A 20,495-nucleotide genomic window follows, 5' to 3' on the forward strand; every position below is an offset into this window, starting at 1 on the left:
GACTAAAACAGGAGGCAGAAATAGCAATTCATTTAATTAGTCGCATGAAATTCTAATTTACTACCTACAATGCAAACAGACACACTCAGTAAAAGGTACACATCAGCTTGCACGCACTGTACACACACACATTCAAATGCACATACACACAAACCAATGCAAAACAAATTAAAGCAATGAAGCCATCATCTCCTTGAAATAACTTTAGCGGCTAATGAGTGCATATTGAGAGGTTGTTGTGGGGCAGTGCTTTTCTGTGTGTGTTCGACCCAACGTGTAATTAACAACTGCGTTTGCTTTTCTGTGATTAGGGGTCCCACAGGTGACCATGCCCTCTCTCTGTTTGTCCCTGTCCTTTGCTCTGTAAAGCTGTCACTGTGTCATCCCCCGTTCCGCTTTACAACACTTTACTACGCTTTCTCCGTTTTACTGTTCACCATTGTCTTTCATTTATTTTTCCCTTACACGTCTCTCCCCTCTCCGCCAGAAGCAAGCACACTGAAAACAGCCTTTATATGCTTTGATCATCTAATAAAGGGTTGGCTTAAGAGGAATCTGTTAGACTAATTGGACAGGAGCAACATCCTAAGACTCTCCCACTAAGGTGCAGGAGATAAAGGAGGTGTGTGTGTATGAGTGTGTGTGTGTGTGTGTGCGGGCAGGCGCGGAGGGGGTTCGAGATCCCTGTGTCCAGGTGAAGTAATAACCTGTGTGGTGGCCCTTAAAGACAGAGGTGGGGGTGTGGGCGGGAGGGAGAAGGGGTGGAGGGAGGGAGGGACGGAGGGGTGAAGGGAGGGAAGGAGGGGTGGAGGGAGGGAGGGAGGGCGGGAGGGGTGGGACCAAACACCTCCCTGTTGCTAGGGGATGTCTTCACTTAGTTTGTGTTGCTAGGCTGCCAATTCCCTTGCGCTAAGTGGAAACGTTTTCCCCTCCGCTCCGTCCATGCACACTCCCTTCCCTCCCCTCTTCTTTTCTCAACCAAAATAACTTTACCAACCATCTGTCTCCATGCTCACACATCTCCTGTTGCTTAGGAACTAGTGTGAGACACATAGGACATGTCTATATGTGTCTCCATAATATCTATTTCTATATTGAGACATAGTGGGATTCAGGATGGGCAATATTAAAACCCAATTCCTCACATCTGTGACTTTATAACACATACGTCATTGAATGTAAACACTTTGGAGCTGACAGTAAACGCAAGACATTGCATATGGTTTTCTACCCGTCTAGATGGAAAGGCATGATAAACAGTGTGGCTGAAGTTTACTTGACACGCGCAAACATAAACTATATTTAACTATAGGGAAAGGAACTATAGAGAAGGGAAACTGTTATATGGTAAAACTTTAGAACCTACACAAAGTAGCAATAGTAATTGAAGATTTACTACACTTTGATTTTGTTTTTATAAAAGCTTTCTGCGCTTTATAGGATTTAAACTGTGTAGTATTTCATGAATAGCCTATTGTAAAAACACCTATTTTTTCTTTACTTTGCGGATTTATGTATTAACGGAAGGATCAACATTCAAATCCCTGTTGCTTGAAAATGACATTTACGCAATATTGGTTTATACACAGCAATGCTATCCGCTATAAATAGATAAAGCAAGCTCAATCAAAAATGCTAATAGGATTATTCGGCCTTGTAGAAAAGAAAACTCTTCAGTGCTCCTCTGTTATCAGCCAGTGATTAATGAACTGTAATTGATTGTCTCCCAAGCTAATGAAAGTCATGTGCATTCCCTAATCGTTGTTTGGACAGACTTTTGTCAGTTTGCAGTTGACAGAAGCTTGTATCCACACTTCAATAGCAGCTTAATTTGAATTAGACACCTTTGCATGTTGACAAACAAGAAAATCTGTCTCTGACCTTGGCTAGAATTGATTCTTTATTTTTCACAACAAAGTATTTTAAATACTTCACAAGGTCTTGTACATTACATATCAAAGTGAATGTACCACTGCTGTTGGTGGCAGCATCATTTCCTATCCATGTCATGCAACAGACTGCAATTGTAAGGACAGTTTAGACCATTTGAAGTGAGGATGGCAAGTTGTACGGTATATATATATACAGTGCCCTCCAAAAGTATTGGAACAGTGAGGCGAATTCCTTTATTTTTGCTGTAGACTGAAAACATTTGGGCTTGACATCAAATAATGAACGTGAGACCAGAGATCAACGTTTCAGCTTTTATTTCCAGGTATTTACATCAGGATCTGATGCACAACTAAGAAAATATCACATTTTGTTTGAATCCACCCATTTGTCATGTGAGCAAAAGTATTGGAACAGATATACTTAAAACATATTTAAGTGAATAAGACTTAATATTTAGTTGCAAATCCTTTGCTTTCAATAACTGCAGCAAGTCTGTGACCCATTGACGTCACCAAACTTTTGCATTCTTCCTTTTTGATGCTTTCCCAGGCTTTCACTGCAGCCTCTTTCAGTTGTTGTTTGTTTTGTGGGGTTCCTCCCTTCAGTCTCCTCTTAAGCAGGTAAAATGCATGCTCTATAGGGTTTAAGTCTGGAGATTGACTTGGCCAGTCTAATACCTTCCATTTCTTGCCCCTGATGAACTCCTTTGTTGTTTTGGCAGTGTGTTTTGGGTCGTTATCTTGCTGCATGATGAAGGCTCTGCCAATCAGTTTGGTTGCATCTTTCCTTAAATTGGCAGACAAAATGTTTCTGTAGACTTCCGAGTTCATTTTGCTGCTGCCATCATGTGTTACATCCTCAATGAAGATTAATGAGCCCGTCCTAGAAGAAGCCATGCAAGCCCAAGCCATGACATTACCTCCACCGTGTTTCACAGATGAGCTTGTGTGTTTGGGATCATGAGCAGTTCCTTTCTTTCTCCAAACTTTAGCCTTTCCATCACTTTGGTAAAAGTTAATCTTTGTCTCATCAGTCCATAAAACTTTGTCCCAGAATTTTTGAGGTTCATCTCTGTACTTTTTGGCAAATTCCAGCCTGGCCTTCCTATTCTTCTTGCTAATGAGTGGTTTGCATCTTCTGGTGTAGCCCTTGTACTTTTGTTCATGAAGTCTTCTGCGAACAGTAGATAGTGATACCTTCACTCCTGCCATCTGGAGGTTGTTGCTGATCTCACTAACAGTTGTTTTAGGGTCTTTCTTTACAGCTCTCACAATGTTTCTGTCATCAACTGCTGATGTTTTCCTTGGTCTACCTGTTCGACGTCTGTTACTTAGTACACCAGTAGTTTTCTTCTTCTTCAGGACATTCCAAATGGTTGTACTGGCTATGGCCAATGTTTCTGCAATGGCTCTGATTGATTTTCCATCTTCTCTAAGACTCACAATTGCTTGTTTTTCACCCAAAGACAGCGCTCCGGTTTTCATGTTGTTTTCACCTCTGAATACAGTCTGCATAGACAAAACCTATCTTACCCAATCTGAACCTGAGTGTAGACATTCAGTGGTATTTATTGATTGAATAATGTATGTAATAGGACACACCTGGGCAACAAAACACACCTGTCAGTCATATGTTCCAATACTTTTGCTCACGTGACAAATGGGTGGGTTCGAACAAAAAGGTGATATTTTCTAATTTGTGCATCAGATCCTGATGTAAATACCTGGAAATAAAAGCTGAAACGTTGATCTCTGGTTTCACATTCATCGTTTGATGTCAAGCCCAAATGTTTTCAGTCTACAGCAAAAATAAAGGAATTGGCCTCACTGTTCCAATACTTTTGGAGGGCACTGTATATATATTTGTCAGATTTAACATAGTGCTCTTACCAAAACACCATAAGGACAGAAAACAATACTACAGGCCTACTCCCACCATGCTGGTAGCTAAATACCCACATACAACCATTCTGACAGAATTACCATGTCTATTAATATTAGTGTGAACTGTTTATTTATGGTTTATGGTGCACTTGAAAGTAATTTTTTTTTGAATAACACATTTCTGTGTTAATTATTTGAATGACACATTTCTATCAGTTGCTCATTGCCATCTCCAGTGAGGCTATCTAAATCACCAGTCTCAGAGAGTTGAAGCGAAGAGCTCCAGTTAACTGAAAACCTTCAAACTCAGGCGTATTACCACACACACCAATTCCATGCAGTATTAATGTGATTCTATGGTTCACCACATAAAACGTCTATTGAATGTTAATTTCCGATGATGTAAGAATGGCAAGTAATCGATGTTCAAATTAAAAACGTATGCGTAATCCAAATAAGTGGATTAACAGACATACTTCAGCCACCTCCCCTTGTGTGGAACAATGGTGTGGTCCACGGGGAACTCATCATCACTTTAAAACGCACCAGAGACTTTGCACAAAAGCGCGCACGAAGGCACAGTGCACAGAAGGGCAGTCTCACATTTCACAGGACGGAGGGACGATTTGCACTGTCAGAGCTGCTCATAAGTTGTGTTAAGCACTTTTACCGGCAGCACGGTTTACGGGTCTCAGTCTGGGAATTGGTGACTTTTCAAAAGGCAATAGACAGACTACGGAATGACCAGTCAATCCTTGTAAAATTAACCAAGAGGAAAGCGTTGTGTTTCTAGCCAATTTCACTGACAGTTTTTTCCACATGAAGCAAAGTGTAACTTTGAGACAGGATTTTGTGGTGAAAGTCTGCCTAGTGGAACCGTGCACCCCAACAGCAGGCTGCTAACAACCACGGAGAGATGAACGTTACATTCTTCGACCCAGTCGGGCTGACCCAGGGCGCGCTGTTTAACGGGAGCCAGATTCTCGCTGGTACTCTGGTAAACTGCTGTAATGAAACAGACGTGGCAGCCAATGACGGTGGTTCGCTGGTGTTGCCTCCAGACGAACGAAAACTCTTCATCATGCGCGTAGTGCAGATCGCCGTCTTGTGCGTCTTATCGCTCACGGTAATGTTCGGCATCTTCTTCCTTGGCTGCAACCTTATGATTAAATCGGAGAGTATGATTAACTTTCTGGTAAAAGACCGGAGACCTTCCAAAGACGTGGAAGCGGTAATGATTGGACTCAGCTAGTCCATAACGATGGGCGATGGGTGTGTTGCGCACGGACTGTGGCCTCACCATGTACCATACGCCTCTACGGGGCGCTCTGTTTCTTGGTGCGACGATGATATGCAAATAGTATTATTATCTTAATATTACGATTGATTCAAAACTACCAATTTTTCTTGAAGAACAAGTGTGCTCAAAGAACCAGCAAAGTATTGTTTACATGTGTGTGATATGTTCACCGAAAAAATATTTTGCTTGCCAACTTGAACAAAGTAACTAAAATGTTTACATGTTGTGAGCTCGAATTCAACAACTTTGAAATTAAGTTTAGGAACGAATGTATAACATTCCCGACCACGGCGCATGTAGTAAGATGCGCGATTTGGTGTCAGGTGTCACAGTTAGGCGTAGATGTTCTTGTATTTCTCTTCCAGATTCGTAGTGGCATGTGGGTTAAAACACATAAGGCGCAGGAATATTGCACGTTTACCAATTAACTCCATCAATGTTTACACTGTGTTTAAAGGCTATTTCCGTTAAGCATGCACTGCTTGGTCCGTGCGTGATTTTTGACCAAATGTTTTTGCACTTTTCGTAATCAGAAAATACAAGAAAACAATGCTGCATGGTTTTTGTATTATAACACTTTAAACAAATGTGCAGCATGCTACGAATAAAGTAAACTTGTTTTGTTCCGCTTATTGTGTTCTTTATGGTAGCCTGTGTTTGACACTATTGGACAAACTACAACTGCCTATAATAATAGACCTATAGCTTAATCCTATTTGTCCTAATATTCTTTTGCAATTTCTTGCAAGTTCAAGATGAACGGCCACCACTGGGAAATTATGTGACATTTTATCTGCAAGGTTGGAGAAGTTGTTCATGAAAAATTAATTTTAGTCAAGCAACTGTCATTTCATAGCTCAGATAAACCTAAACCTTTAAAAATTCATGACGCAACGCTTCTACTATGTGTCATTGGCTTCTTCGAGACACCAAGCTGTCTCGCCACCCTCATTCAGATCAACATACATCCTTGAATATATATACGTTCCTGAATTATTGAAGCAAGCTGTACAAGTGTTTTGCAAACTCAGTTTAAAGCATGATACGTAGTGCAAACTGTGGTCAGTTAACTGACTCATACATACATGTAATGTCAGTGTACATTAATCAGGGAGTGTGGTGGACTCATAGGAAGGGTTCAATTTGTCTGTAGGAAAATTATTGAATGTGTCGACCTGAGAGCACTGTTTGTGTAGGCCTATGTGCTATCAACTGACGTTTACCTTCTGACTGCAATTATGATCCCTGAGGTCTCCCTCTTCACCTCATCCACAAACGCCTGACTGGACTGATGGCTTTCGTGCAGGCTTGACATTCTTTCTTACAAATGGATTTAACAGTTGCTTAAGGTTCATGTTCTCTACACCATTATGGATGGATTGACTCTCCCTGCTCATTTCCTCCTAATTCTTTCCTCCAAGCCAACCTCTCGCCTTCCTCAACTTTTATAATAATTTGTACATTTGTGTTTCATGACTGTACCATGCTGATCTATTCCATCTCTTTCTACATTTTATTTCTCCACAGCTCCTCGCTCCTTCTCTCGCGTACTCAGAAGCAACAAATGTTCTCATTATTATTTCATCACTTGTCAGGAGAGCTGACTCTCTTGGGGTAGATAAGTCCACACACACACACACACACACACACACACACACACACACATTATGTTTTTTCTTCCATACCCACAAACAATTTGTTCTAAGATACCGACAATAAAACAATACCAACACAACTGTATTGTACTATTATTTAACAGAAGACATAATTACATTGTACATTTTGACCTACTAAATGTCTTTCTTTTTATCATAAAGTGCTTTGGAAAAATTATTTCTACCATATAACCCTGTTAACGATGACCACACAACTCAACATATTTAGCATACATTTGATTGGGGTAACAGTTTGTTGACTGAAAGAATTGCTGATTAGTGATTACTTATTATTAGGGGATGAATAGTATTGTTTTGATATAATTGTTTATACAGGCTAGTGAACAGTACATTAAAATCATTTTCTATATTCATTTAAATAAAGTCTATTAAAAGCGCTATCTGCATGGAGAATGAATGATGCGAGGGGAGTCTAGTTGGAGCAAGACTCAGATACATATACATACTAACAGAAAACTACAGCAGAAGAGATGACATCAATGGTAAAGCACACTTTCCTGAAAATATAATAAAAACTTTGTTACAACACTTACAGACCTCGATTTGGCATCTTATAGACAATAGACACTAATCAAACCTGTCATATTTAGTTCTGAAAGCAAACAAGGCATTAAAGAATGACTGATTATTACAAATCAGGACTGATTGACTGATTGACGAGAAGTAATTAGATATGCAAATCAGATGATGATAACTGGTCTAAGATAGATAGTGAAGGTCTAGTACAAAGTGAGTAATTAATAGGAGTAATGCTCATTTGAGTGTTGTGTTTACAGTTTGGGTGACATGAGCAGAAAACGATCGTGTTCACCCTTCTACGCTGAGGAATGAAGCCTTCGTTGTGTATCGTTTGAGGGAGCTATATTAGTTTTTTTGATGCAGTGTCAGGAGTGACCTTTTACAACATAAACCACACTGAAACGAGTGAACTATACACTTGCACTGAAAACATGTCAGAAATAATCATGATTAAGCCAGCTTTGACATTTAATATTTTCTATAACCAAACACCAAATACCCAAACAAAAGACTTTGACTGAAACTCCTTGGGATGTTTCTAGGTGTTACAGGCATGGTAGTTTTATTTTTGTTGTTTTTTTCACCACAGGGGTAAGAGAGTTTTACCCAAATGTTATTTGTCATAGGGAGAAGGCACCATTGGGCAGAAACTTCTATCTATTCCCTCCCTTTCATCTGACACGTTTCCTGTGTAGACGCACGGCATTCTCAAATGCTAGTGGCCTTTCTAAATCCAATCCAATTCATTTCTAATGGGATGTCTTGCATTCAAACGGAGAAGAGGGAGACACCTGGGACAGTGCAATCACACCACACACAATAGAGATGTTAAACCGGAGAAAAACAATCTCCATCTGACTGATCCCCCATAGCATTCTCATTAAACAAATCTATTAAGGAGGTATACTGTATGAAATCCTAAATAGCAAAGCTTAATCAGTTAAAGATAGACATGCAAAGCCACAAGGCACGAACACATGCCACACACACGCACACACACACACACACAAACACACACACACACACACAAACACAAGCAAGCTGTGCTGTCACATTCTGCTGCTCCAGGATAAAGAGCCATTACCTGGTCAGTCTTGTATGCAGCTGTCAGTATGTCAATGTGCCCCTTCCACTCCTCCTCGATCATCTTTCCACCTCTGTGACTGGTGTCTCTCATTTGTCCCTCTCAGGTTCTATCCCCCAACTCCTTCCCTTAAGGAACAGCCAATCAGCGTGAGCAAACATTTTAGAAGCTGAGTGTATGTATAGAGTGTGTGTGAAGTGTGCTGGGTTAAACACCAGGCACACTTTTGTGGAAAGGCATGAGGATGGGGAAATGTAAAAAAAAAACACAAAACAATCAGCATCAATATCAGCATCAACATTTCCTGTTTCTCATTGGATGTTTCTTCTGCACACGTTGGCTTGAGGCTCTGAGGTAATTAAGAATGTGTCAAGAAAACGGATTAACTGTATGACTCAGGCTCTCAATTTGACACTACCCCCCACCCCCATTCCCATCACACACCCCACATTTCGAAAGAGAGTTATTAGGTTTGAAATCAATTTTGTATAATGCCACTTTAACCAAATCAACGTTTTAAGATTGAACATTATATCACTGGGGCTCGTTGTATTCATGGGCCAGTGGCACAAAAGACAAATCAAATCTCCATGACGGATAAGCAGTCACTGACTACACTTTCGATCTCTGTTTCTACATTTACATTTAGTCATTTAGCAGACGCTCTTATCCAGAGCGACTTACAGTGAGTACAGGGACATTCCCCCCGAGGCAAGTAGGGTGAAGTGCCTTGCCCAAGGACACAACTTCATTCGACACGGTGGGGAATCGATCCGGCAACCTTCTGATTACAAGCCCTACTCCCTCACCGCTCAGCCATCTGACTCCCTTAGCCAAGCCTTTAGCATTTCAGGTCAACCCTGTAGCTGAATAAGCATGAACACACTCTGTTAAAGTTATGTTGCAGGTGGATTATATGTTTAAATCTTCCAGAAAAGTGGTGCACGCACAGTTACTGTATAGCCACTTGCTATTTTGAGACCTCAGTGCCCTTTCATTCTTAACACTGAGGCCGACTCAAAGGAAACAGTCTCAAGCAAGAGGAGGTTTTGTATATTATAATGATAGCACAGCTAGTCATTACAGACCGATTATATAATGCAGGACTTATTGTGCTGAATTCGGATGCTACGACAAACAACAATGAAAATGAAAACTTGATGATTCCAGGACACAGAAAATGGATAGGTGTTCACCTCAGACATCACTATCCCAAGAGTCCAGTGAGTTTCATATCATTGATTTCCTGTAATGAGCTTAGGAATAGGAAGGCATACAAACACAAATAGTAGGCTGTGTTATTCCTGCAGAAAAGCTTGTTAGCCCTCACAAACTCCACCATCCCGCTTTCATAAGACCAAATGAAAGATAATTGGTGTCTGTGGCCAACCAGTTAATGTTGTATAAACAAGCTTAGTGTGTGTACAGATGTGTTAATTGGCATATGTTTATGGTGGGCACCACACACAGCCAGCCCAAGAGTGTGAGTGCGTGTGTGTGGGGTGTGGGTGTGTGCGATGGCTGTGGTGGTGGTGGCGTGGGAGGGGGTGAGGGGGAGTCACTCCAGCCTCTATCCTCAGGGTGTAGGAGAGAAAGGAGGTGAAGAGAGACATATTCATCCTTATCTGCCAATGCTTTCCCTCCCTCCCTCCCTCCCTCCCTCCCTCCCTCTTTCTCTCTGACATTCTCTCTGTAAAGGTAAGCCAAGATAGTGGACTCAGAAAAGAATAACAGTCCTTGTGTCAGCCCGTTCTGTTAACCCCCGCACCCCCCCCCCCCCCCCCCCCCCCCCCCACCACACCTCTCACCATCTTTGCCGTTGCCCACAGTCTCTCCTCCATGGTGTGTCCTGCGGTCTATCACACGCCCTCACCGTCTCCGATGTTCTCCTCCGGTCCTTCATGTTTCACTCCCCATCTCCCTCTCACCAGAGGCAGGCCCACAGACAGAATGTAGCAGGCTGATGAGACTCAGAGGGGGGGCTCCAGGTCCAGGCTCAGTTGATTGACCAGTGATCAGAGATCAGCCTGAAAGAGGAAACAGACAGTTCCTAAATCACACCACACTGACACACCGTGTACTGTGTCGACTCTAGCGAAACGATCCGACAATACCTTGCAAGTGCGTTTGTTTCAAGGAATTCTAAAGTTGCGTGTTTATGTCTGCTTGTGTATGTTTGTGCACGTGAGCAAACAGTAAATAGAAAGCGTAGTTTCACTGTAAATATATTAACAGGAAATATAACACCATCCGCTCATTCTTATTCCCTCTGATGCACACACACACACATTCTCTCACACACACACACACACGCACACACACACGCACACACACACACACGCACGCACACGCACGCACGCACGCACGCACACTCACACACACACACACACACACACACACACACACACACACACACAGTCACTGAAACCAACACCCAAGGGCTGGAGAGCAGGAGTAGGGTTGCCATAGGAACCGAGAAAGGTAATGGCCATGTTCTTGAGCACATGCCGCAGGGGGTGGGGGGACAGAAGGGGGACACGGGGGGGGGGCTGACAGGGGACAGTGACGGGGCGAGGGGGAAGTTGAGTCAGACTGCGGAGTGGTGACATTCTCAATCACTGCCTCGGCATAAGTGTCCAACTTTCTGTGGTGACAATACCAAGCAACAACATGACCTCTGTGATAGGATAACATTTACAGTAATGTGCTAACATTTACCCAGATGCCATTCCATTTTCCCTAATGTATTCAGTGGGGAATGGAGTTAATCTAATAACGTTGGCTGTGATGAGGTGCAAATGATCACCAATGCAATGAGCCTTCTATATCTAATACAGCCTGGCTTGTGTAAGTGTGTATGTGTGTGTAGGAGATTTCTATGTATCATTAAATATGAATGAATAGAAGATAAACGAATAAGCAACCCTAACCAAGCTAATGATAATGTCTTGACAGCTTAGTTCTGGTACGAATTACTGGTGCATTTTGGGACACAGCCCACGAGACAAGTGAGCGACAGAGAAAGTAAGTTGTTGAGAAAGGTTGTCTCATAATGGACCTACTGCAAACTGAGTGTGACGACAAACTGTGACTATTTCATAGACGGAAAATAATTATAAGTAGGAAGCATAGCACCGGCCATCTGTCGATGAGGATGCTTTCTGTGGCAAGTAGCCTATGTTTTCTCCCCTCACATTGTGTGGGTTATCACCTGCTACTGTTGTTCTTTCTCTCCTTCTCCCTACCACGTTCTCCAAATCAGTTTCTTTTGTTTCACATTGCCCACACGGTGACAAGGCTTTTTAAAAATAGAGGCGATCTTTCCAGATTACTGCGCAAGGCACATTGATTAATTACAGTTTGAAATGCGTTGGGGGCGGAGGCCTTGCCGTGGGAGATGTCGACAGCTATGGGAATGGAGAAAAGAGAGGAAGGAGGAAACTGAACTAGTATAAGTCAACTCGCTGAATGGGAGCAAAAGTCTATAAAGTAAAAAACGCAATTACACTGTCTGTAGAAACTTAATTGAACACGAGACAGGTCCTGTGCTACTGTTTCCTGCTTCGACAGGCTGTCTGCAGTCAGAATGTTTGCAACGAGTGGTGTGTGATTTAAATTGTGACCCGGTCAAACGTGCACTCAAAGCTCGACACATGCCATCTTGACTAGACTTTTCTATAAATTATGAAGTCGAACACAATTCTCTAACTCTGTGTGTATGTCTCAAAATGCACACTGCCCGTCATGCAAGGCTGTTGTTTGAGCTCTGACGCCTTGGCAACTTCAAACACCCGGCTTTCAGACTTGTCCACTCAGCTGGTGCAAGTATCAGAAAGGACTTTCTACTTCATGGCATGGACTGATGATACCATCCCACTATTTCAGCAGTGGGACTCAGACACTCAAAATGTGCACTTTTTTCAACAATCTGTAAGTTGTTGGCTATACTTTACTGGCTTGGGTTCGAACCGTGAAGTTTCAGGTCACTATTAGTCTCGACACTTTCATAAAGCCTACTGTACCTTGTGCTAGTGTGAGGTTGGGTGAGTATTAATATATGCTCTTAGAAAGCTACTGCCATTTTTTTTTTAAACGAAGTCTTAAAAGCTCTTCCATTTAATATAGGTCATTATCTGAATCGCTGTCATCTATCCAGTGCGTGGTGGCGGGCAGATATCTTCTCTCGGAGCATTTAATCTAAACACCGAAGCTAGATATAGTAGATTCTCTACCGCTTTCCTGGAGGCGAAGTCTCATTACCAGCCTATCTGTCCCCAGGCTCCTCAGCAGCCTACTATCCTCCAGCAGCTCCCGACTGCCTCGCCTCCTACAGTCTCCGTCAGGCGTGGCCACATCAAGGAGGGTACGTATGGCAGCAGGCTGTCTGGGCGCTGAGAAGCTGTCAAGATAAACCCACCGAGTTCCACTCTCTCTGCTTCTCCTTTACTTGACTGTCTGTCTTTCCGTGCATACAAATTCATTTATGGCTCAGTCTTTCTGCCTTTGTGTAAGAATGTGTGTGTGTGCGTGTCTGTGATAGGGTGCGTACTGCCTTAATTACTTGATACTAATATAGCCTATTCCTTTAAATTGGATTATATAGTATAATTGATATGTTTCAGTTTGAAATGTTCAAACATCTTCTTGCTGAATGTCGCATCACTGTCACTTCTGTCAACTGGTGGCCAATGACAGTATTTTCCCATAGGTGAACATCAATAATTTATCAGGTTGAGTCATGTCCATAAAAAGAGGGGAATGTTTTTGTCAGGTGATCCAAGTTAACAACATGTGAAAACAGAAGTAGGGCAAAGATTGAAGACTGACCGACTGAATTGAATGCACTGTACGAGGCTCGTTACAGTGTTGCCGTGGAGTTGAATAGTGTTCCAGAGTTAGTGTGCGCAGACATTTGTCAGTGTCTGTAATGTGTTCATGTGTCGCCGTTGGTGTCAGACCTTGTGGAGCTGATGATGATTCAGAATGCCCAGATGCACCAGGTCATCATGAACAACATGACCATGACAGCTCTCAGCACGTTTGGATACTCCCATCCCTCCTCTGCCCCCGAGGTACTTTGCTCACCCGAAAGGCAGTCTGAACCTAAAGTCTAAATGCACTGCTATGTGAATTATTCAATGATCATTCGACTTGATGTGATTACTTATGGCAGCACTGAGAAACCATGTTAATCAGACCACTAAGTGCAGGGGAGGCTGGAGAGTGAGCAGGTGAATATGTTTTCCCCCTGATCTCAAGGCTACCAGACACACAATGATCGTGCATGAGGAGGAGGAAGAGGAGGAGGAGCCAATGGTGTACCACCACCACTACCAGCCTGCACCCTACCAACCCTACCCAGCTTGGGCTCCCCCTGCCCAGCTTCCCCCCTCCCTGGTCTACCAGACCCCACTGGAACCCGTGGAGACGGCCACAGCACCCCCCTCCCAACACAGGAACAGGTGACGCACATTCACGGCACTCCTCTGAGTCTAGACAGAAACACAAACAATACATGACGATGCCTTGGTGTTGATTACATTCACATTTAGTCATTTAGCAGACGCTCTTATCCAGAGCGACTTACAGTAAGTACAGGGACATTCCATCAAGACAAGTAGGGTGAAGTGCCTTGCCCAAGGACACAACATCATTTTTCACAGCCGGGAATCAAACCGGCAACCTTCTGATTAATAGCCCGATTCCTTAACCCCTCAGCTGTCTGACCCCTATGTTATTCAGAAGGGCCGTCCCCCCACCTCCCCCACCCAGTGCAACCAGGACCGTGGGGGCAGACATCCCCCCCGCTACAGGTACGTACACCCCTGCACCCAAGCCTCACTGACAATCAGGCCCAAAGATGGGGTCAAAAAGGATGGTTGTGGGTTATGGCTTCTTATGACAGTCCTGAGACTCATAATGCAGTTAATGGCGGTGCTGCCAGAGCTGCTGATTGGCACTCCGCAGGTGATGAAAACACTGATGTTGACCCAGGTGTGGGTCAGTTGTTCTCATTAAATGCTTCTGGTTTCTCTCATGTCGGAACAGAGTACTACGACGCCACAGAAAGAAGATAGTTCAATGGGAGGAGAGAATATCGTGTTCCTTCTATCTGTGACTCTATTTCTTCAGTGTTTGTCTCAGTGTAGAGGATAAAAAAATCATCTAAAGTATCTGCTGACATCTGCAGTCGCAATAGCCAGCTGTTCTCATCTCTTCCTATTGTTCAGTTCAGTAGAGTAGCGTGAGATTTGTGTGAACATTTTATTAACATTTAAAGGATTTACCATATGTATATGTTAATCACAATTAGTATTATTTTATTATTATTGCATCATATTATTCATTGTCCTGTCAATTGCGCTTTTTCATTGATTGCACTGTTGTGTTGACTCACGTCTATTATTGAAGGTCAGTCTTTTTTCTGTGTCAGAAGTCAGCAATTTTCGGTGCAGCTGTGAAGCCTCCATATGGCCAGGCCAGAAATGGAAGCTGGGGCCAAGAGGTGTGGGGCCTATGGCCTGAAAGGTGACACTTGGGTCAAGACCTGTTTATGGCCTACCTCTAGATACATTTAAGACTTACATCTGTTACTTAGGCAAGTTTTTCTCTTCGTCAGCTGCTGTCAGACTTTTTATGTTCATTGTTTGGTCTGATAAGACTTCTGTGTCTTTCATGCCCAACTGTGCAACAGATGGACTTTGTGTATTTGATGTTGTCATATTTAATGTCATATGTTTGGCATTACTCTCTCTCCTCAGCTTTGATTAATAAATGTATACATCCAGAACCTAAATCAAATTTTTCTTCCACAACTGTCTTGTGCATTGTCACAACAATTCCAGCAGGGAGCAGCAACATGTCTGGCATTAGACACAGTGGCACAACCTTCAATGATTTGGAGGTCTGACGCTTATGAACTATGTGAACCATTTCAATGGATTCATTAGCAACCATTCTTACTGTCTCACATCAATATTAGTGTGTCTGTGTTGAATTTAAATAGTGTGTGCCTTTGTGTGCCTTTCCTGCCATGACAATCCTAGAAAAGGCAATCCCGTTTGGAGTTATATAAGAGCTTTTTCTGGATCACTTAAGAGCACACAAAGGTATTAGAGCTCCTGTATTTTGACAGGCGTTCGCTGCGACTCAGTGAATTCTGACATTGCGTACCACTGTGTGACACCACATAGCAGACGTGACACCATTTACCTTCTTAGCAATGTTGAAAGACAACTGAAAGCTGAGAAGGATTACAGGAGATGAAAAGTAAATTCAGTTGTCCGGCTGGAAGGTGACTACATACACTACAGAATCCAAGGTCAGTTTCAAACGAGGGTGGTGTATTAAAGCCAGTAGATAGTAAGGCAGATGGATTGAAATGTATTTGTTGAATGAAGTGGTACAGGGAAGCGATACAGTATGTGAGTGTATCTCCAGGGTATGCTGTAGACCTGTGTGGATGTTTGGGACATTGCATAGTGGAAGGTTTTGTGTCCAGTACATGTTGTGTTCATCATCCTAGTCAACTGAAATTCTTTGGCTGCTAGGGAACAGGGTTTCGTGGCTTGGCAGCTTCTGGGTTGGATTGTGGAAGTCTCTGGGGAAGGTTTGACGTACAGGGTTTAGAGATGGACGTGTGTGTGTGTGTGTAACAGAAAAGTTATAGAACATTGTGATTAAGAGCTCATATGAGCAGGTCAGGCAGCAGGAATATTACTGTCTCTCTTTTATGGCAACATCAATGTTTACCAAGCTATTAATACCTAAATCATCAGATCGCTGCACTAGAAGCACAAGAGACTGCCGCAGGGATCACATAGTAGAGCAAAGGAGAGGGTCAAATAAAGAGAGAATAAAGAGAGTACCAAGACATGGAAGAGAATGAAAACCTTTATGCCAGGTGGAAAATAACACAGAAGAAATAAATCTGTGTAGACTGGTTGAGGTAGTGGATGGAGACAGGAAGGGAATGTGGTGTCTGGGTTCAGAATGTCACAGCAGGGGGAAGGGTACGTTCTGGGCTGAAAGCCCACAGAGGTGGCACTGCGGAGGAGCCATAAAAGATAGATGAGAGGCATAAAACGGTGGAGAGTGTTATTGAAGAGAGATATGAGGGTGATGGAGGGGGAGGGAGGGGGGGGGGGGGAGAATATCACATCTTGTTCCCAGTAGAGCTCTGATAAGAGGCCAACTCAGACGCCTGTCCTCCCAGCACTCTGTCAGGTCAGCTGACACGCCCCATCCAATGGCTTCAACATTCCACAGTAACATAAGGACTAGGCTACTCCGTGCTTGTTTGAGCATTTTTTCCCACAACACATGCCTAAATCTGTATGCTGTGACACTTTGACCCAGATCAGCTGTTGCTGCCTTCACTGAAGCCTCAAGGGGTCAGATCACGAGCCAGCCTGGTTGACTGCAGATTCTCACTACGTCTTACATGACATGTGTACATACGTACGTGTGTCAGTGTGTGTTTGTGGTGTGTGTGTGTGTATATGAGTGTGTTTTGTTTGTGAACCTTTAATAGTGTGAGATATAAAATTAACAGCATGTCTTTGAATGTGGTTGAGGTGCTGCTGAACAACAGAAAGGTGGATCAACATAAAAAGTGTAAAGCAACTTAGTATTTATTATAGAAAAATAATTCTATAGGAAAACATTTGAAACACAACACAGTAGGCTACAACATATGTACCACAAAAGTATCAGAGCATTCACTTCTAACTGTTCATTAACTCGAAGAGGAACAGTTCAAAGTTAGAACACAATAAGCACGGCAGATCAGATCATGCAGTCAAATGTCCCTTCACTGACGGACAAGTCTTACCGGTGGCTAGTTCCCAATATCTCTGCAATGGCATGACTCAACCAATCAAAGCAGCCATCAGACACACCTGACCGGGACTGCCTGTGTTGGATCAGGTCGGCCTGTTCTGTGGCCTGTGATAGGGTTAGGCAGAGGCGGACCAGCTCTCCATTCTTACCGGGGATGGATGCCAAAGCACGTTGACTGTCCCTCTGTTGTGTGTCTACCACCCTCGCCCCTCCCCCCCACCGCGACACCCCCTTCCTCCCTGTCCAAATCCTCTTCACAGTTTTCTATTTATCTCTATCACCTCGCCTTTCACTTCGCCAAGCACATTCCTTCCCTCACTTTCTGGATCTTTCTGTTGACCCGTGAACTTTAATTAATGCATACAACTGGAATACATAAAAAATGCATTCCATTTCAATGCCAGAAAATGGCATTGCATGACATTGGGACAGAACACACCATAGTGATGCAGTCAGATTTGCATTTCTAAATGGCATTTGGCCTGTCTATGACTTCGGCAGCGTGGAGGACTGGGGGGGAGGGGGGGGGGCTCAGTCAAAGAGCAGTTGACCCCCCAAGGCCTTGCAGCCAGTCTAGGCTTTTCCAGGCAGCAAGAGGATTAGCTGTGGCACAGCTGAAATAACCCCCCCCCCTCCCCCCCCCCCCCCAGAGCATGTGTCCACCTCTCCATCACACAGAAGATGCCATCAGATACGAATCATCCCATCCAGCAAATACCAGCTACATTCAAATACCATCCATAAGCATGTGACATTTGCCGTTTCCCTGATGTAAGGGAAAGGTATACAGTGTAAGGTATCTATACAAAGAACTACAAGATGACACAAAGGATATTCATCTAAATATGCTTCTCCCCGCTTCTCTCTGTCCCTCCATTTTCCTTGCATGCTGCTCATCCTTCTCTTCTCTGTACACTTCTCTCCCTAACTTCCCCTCCTTCTGTTTCCTCCTCCTGTGGGTCGTCTTCACCCTCTCTGGATCTCCTGGGAGGTGGATCGGCCCAGGGTTCTGGGAGCTTTGGCAAACTCCATCCTGATTGGCTTGACAGGAGGAAGGGCCTTGGTGATCTGATCCACGGCCCTTTTGTTGGGGCAGGCTCCATCTGGAGTGGGGAAGGGGCGGAGGTCCTCCAGGGTGTGGGGTGCTCCGCGGCCCAGCCGGATGCCCAGCTCTGCCGGGGTGAAGATGGGCAGAGGCAGGGTGTTCCTCTTGGGGAGGAGCTGGTGTTCCCTCACCCCCCTCTCCACTGTGCCCACTCTGTACACCCCAGAAGGGCAGGTCTGGAGCAGGGAGCGAGCCTCCCACTGCCGAGACAGAGTCTCACGACGAGAGTCGTCGTTCATGTTCATGGTCTGCCTGCAGGACAGAAGACAGGGACACAGTCAGATTAACAACAGCGATTTTCCACGTTATGGTTAGATTGCTGTTGTCTTTCTGTGTCTTTCAAGTTTCCTAGGGGAGCTTAGGGGATTACCCAGACAGTGATTACCCAGACAGTGAAGCTGAATCATACAGAAGAATAATTCAATTAACCCGTCGTGAGGCCCCTAGTTTTTAATAAGTGAGACACTGTGGAGTGACTCATGTACAATATGTTCCAGTCATCAGATGCTCCTCACCTGTCCTGTGGCCGGGTCTTGAGGGTGACGCTGTGCCAGTCTGCTATGTAGCTCTCCTTCTGCGTCTTATTCTCCTCCCGTACGCTGCAGGCCAGCTCTGCTGCCACCACGGCCCCAGCACTCTTCTCCACAATGGTACACACCTGCATTCTCACTGCTGTCTCTCTGTCTTTCCGTAGAAGGATCCGGCGTTCCTCTCCGTCCTTTTAAAAAAAATTCACCTCTAAGTCTGTCCCGGTCTCTCTGGGCTTGCTCCTCGTCTCTGGGCTTGACTGAGGGTCTGTCAGGTTGGTGGCAGGTCCAGGGAACTGTGCCGTCTGTCTCTGTGGTGGTGGCTGCTGTCTGTGTTGGGGACTGAGTCGGTTTGTCTTTTATAGTGTCCACGCTGCTATTTACGAGAGATGCTGTCACTCTGCAAACCAGTGCATGCTGACACCCGACACCGAGTGTGTCTCGTTCCCGGTAGCTGGAACTGACGCTTACACAGGGGAGCTCTTGAGGAGGGGGCAGTAGAGGGGAAGTAAGGGGGAGTCTTACGGTAATTGGACTGATAATCCCCTGAAAACAAAATTATACCTCCCTTAATTCCCCTTCCAGCCCAACATTTTCAATTTAGCTACCAGAGTACGAAGTGGAAAGTTTCCCTCTTCAAAGCACGAATATAGAAACACAATCTAGACTAATGTAAACACAGAGATTGACTCCAGGGGCTTGTTCGTAGAGCTGGAATCTTAATAGATCTGTGGTCTTGATGTACATGTAGCAGGGAGTGGTTGTCCACTAAGATGAAAAGATTAGCTCCCTCTATTAATGTCAATACCGTCTCTCTGAGAGGTTACATGACAAACAGACATGCACTCATGAACACAGACAAACACTACAGACACAAACAAACACAGACACAAACACATTTCTATTCACATAGGCACACATGTATACTAACATGTCATAAGACTATGGTGTTTAGAGCAGAATTTAGTATACCCAACTACATATATGTGCAAAAAAAAAAAATCCAATCCATGTCAAATCGAATTATGAAACGGAGTGGAATCTTAAAATGCAGTTTTCTCCCTCATCCCTTTTTGACAAAGGTCAACTTTTAAATGATTTAACTTCAGTTGTGATAAAGATGTCTGAGTGGTGTAAACAGATTTGTATACAGGATAGTCTGTAGTTTCCAAACGTGTATAATATCCAGAAAGTCAAATTTTCACAATGTGAAGGGTTTCCCGCAGTCCGCCTCAATTTACCCAATTATCTTACCCTGTTTGAGTTATTAGTCATTAGTCATGTCTCATGAAAACATGAGCATCTCCATTAGCAGCTCTTAAGAGTGTTTTTGTTGCTGTAGCAATGGAAGCTCATTCGCTGATTTATCACCCTGGCGACAGAGGTTACCCCAGACTCCCATGGTTCAGCATGTTCTATCTCTGTCGCACACATAAACACACATCTACACTTAAACACACATCTGCACATAAACACACACATTTGCACATAAACACACACACTTTTGTCTTTTTTCACTTTCTTTCTCTCTCCTATGTATACCTAATATAAATGGCTATGTATTTATTTTGAGCTTGAAGCATATTATTTAATCCATAACTCCAAATGAGAGACATCATGTAATTATTGTGGGCAATGTTTAATTTGTGGTTCATAAACTACAGAGT

General features: G+C 43.6%; 2 protein-coding genes across 2 annotated transcripts; one reads left to right on the forward strand and one right to left on the reverse strand.

Annotated features, from left to right (window-relative positions):
• Positions 1 to 4,372: 4,372 nt before the first annotated feature.
• rprml (reprimo-like) lies at positions 4,373 to 5,440 on the forward strand. The gene has a single exon (XM_047038867.1). It carries the CDS (start codon positions 4,693 to 4,695, stop codon positions 5,026 to 5,028), a length of 336 nt encoding a protein of 111 aa, XP_046894823.1. The 5' UTR covers positions 4,373 to 4,692; the 3' UTR covers positions 5,029 to 5,440.
• Positions 5,441 to 16,965: 11,525 nt separating this feature from the next.
• LOC124479913 (titin-cap (telethonin)) lies at positions 16,966 to 19,181 on the reverse strand. Its single transcript, XM_047038866.1, has 2 exons — positions 18,817 to 19,181; positions 16,966 to 18,553 (listed from the first exon to the last, which is right to left on the reverse strand). Exons 1-2 carry the CDS (start codon positions 18,963 to 18,965, stop codon positions 18,163 to 18,165), a joined length of 540 nt encoding a protein of 179 aa, XP_046894822.1. The 5' UTR covers positions 18,966 to 19,181; the 3' UTR covers positions 16,966 to 18,162.
• Positions 19,182 to 20,495: the final 1,314 nt, after the last annotated feature.

Source organism: Hypomesus transpacificus, chromosome 17 (assembly GCF_021917145.1).
Source record: "Hypomesus transpacificus isolate Combined female chromosome 17, fHypTra1, whole genome shotgun sequence".
Lineage (NCBI taxonomy): Eukaryota > Metazoa > Chordata > Actinopteri > Osmeriformes > Osmeridae > Hypomesus > Hypomesus transpacificus.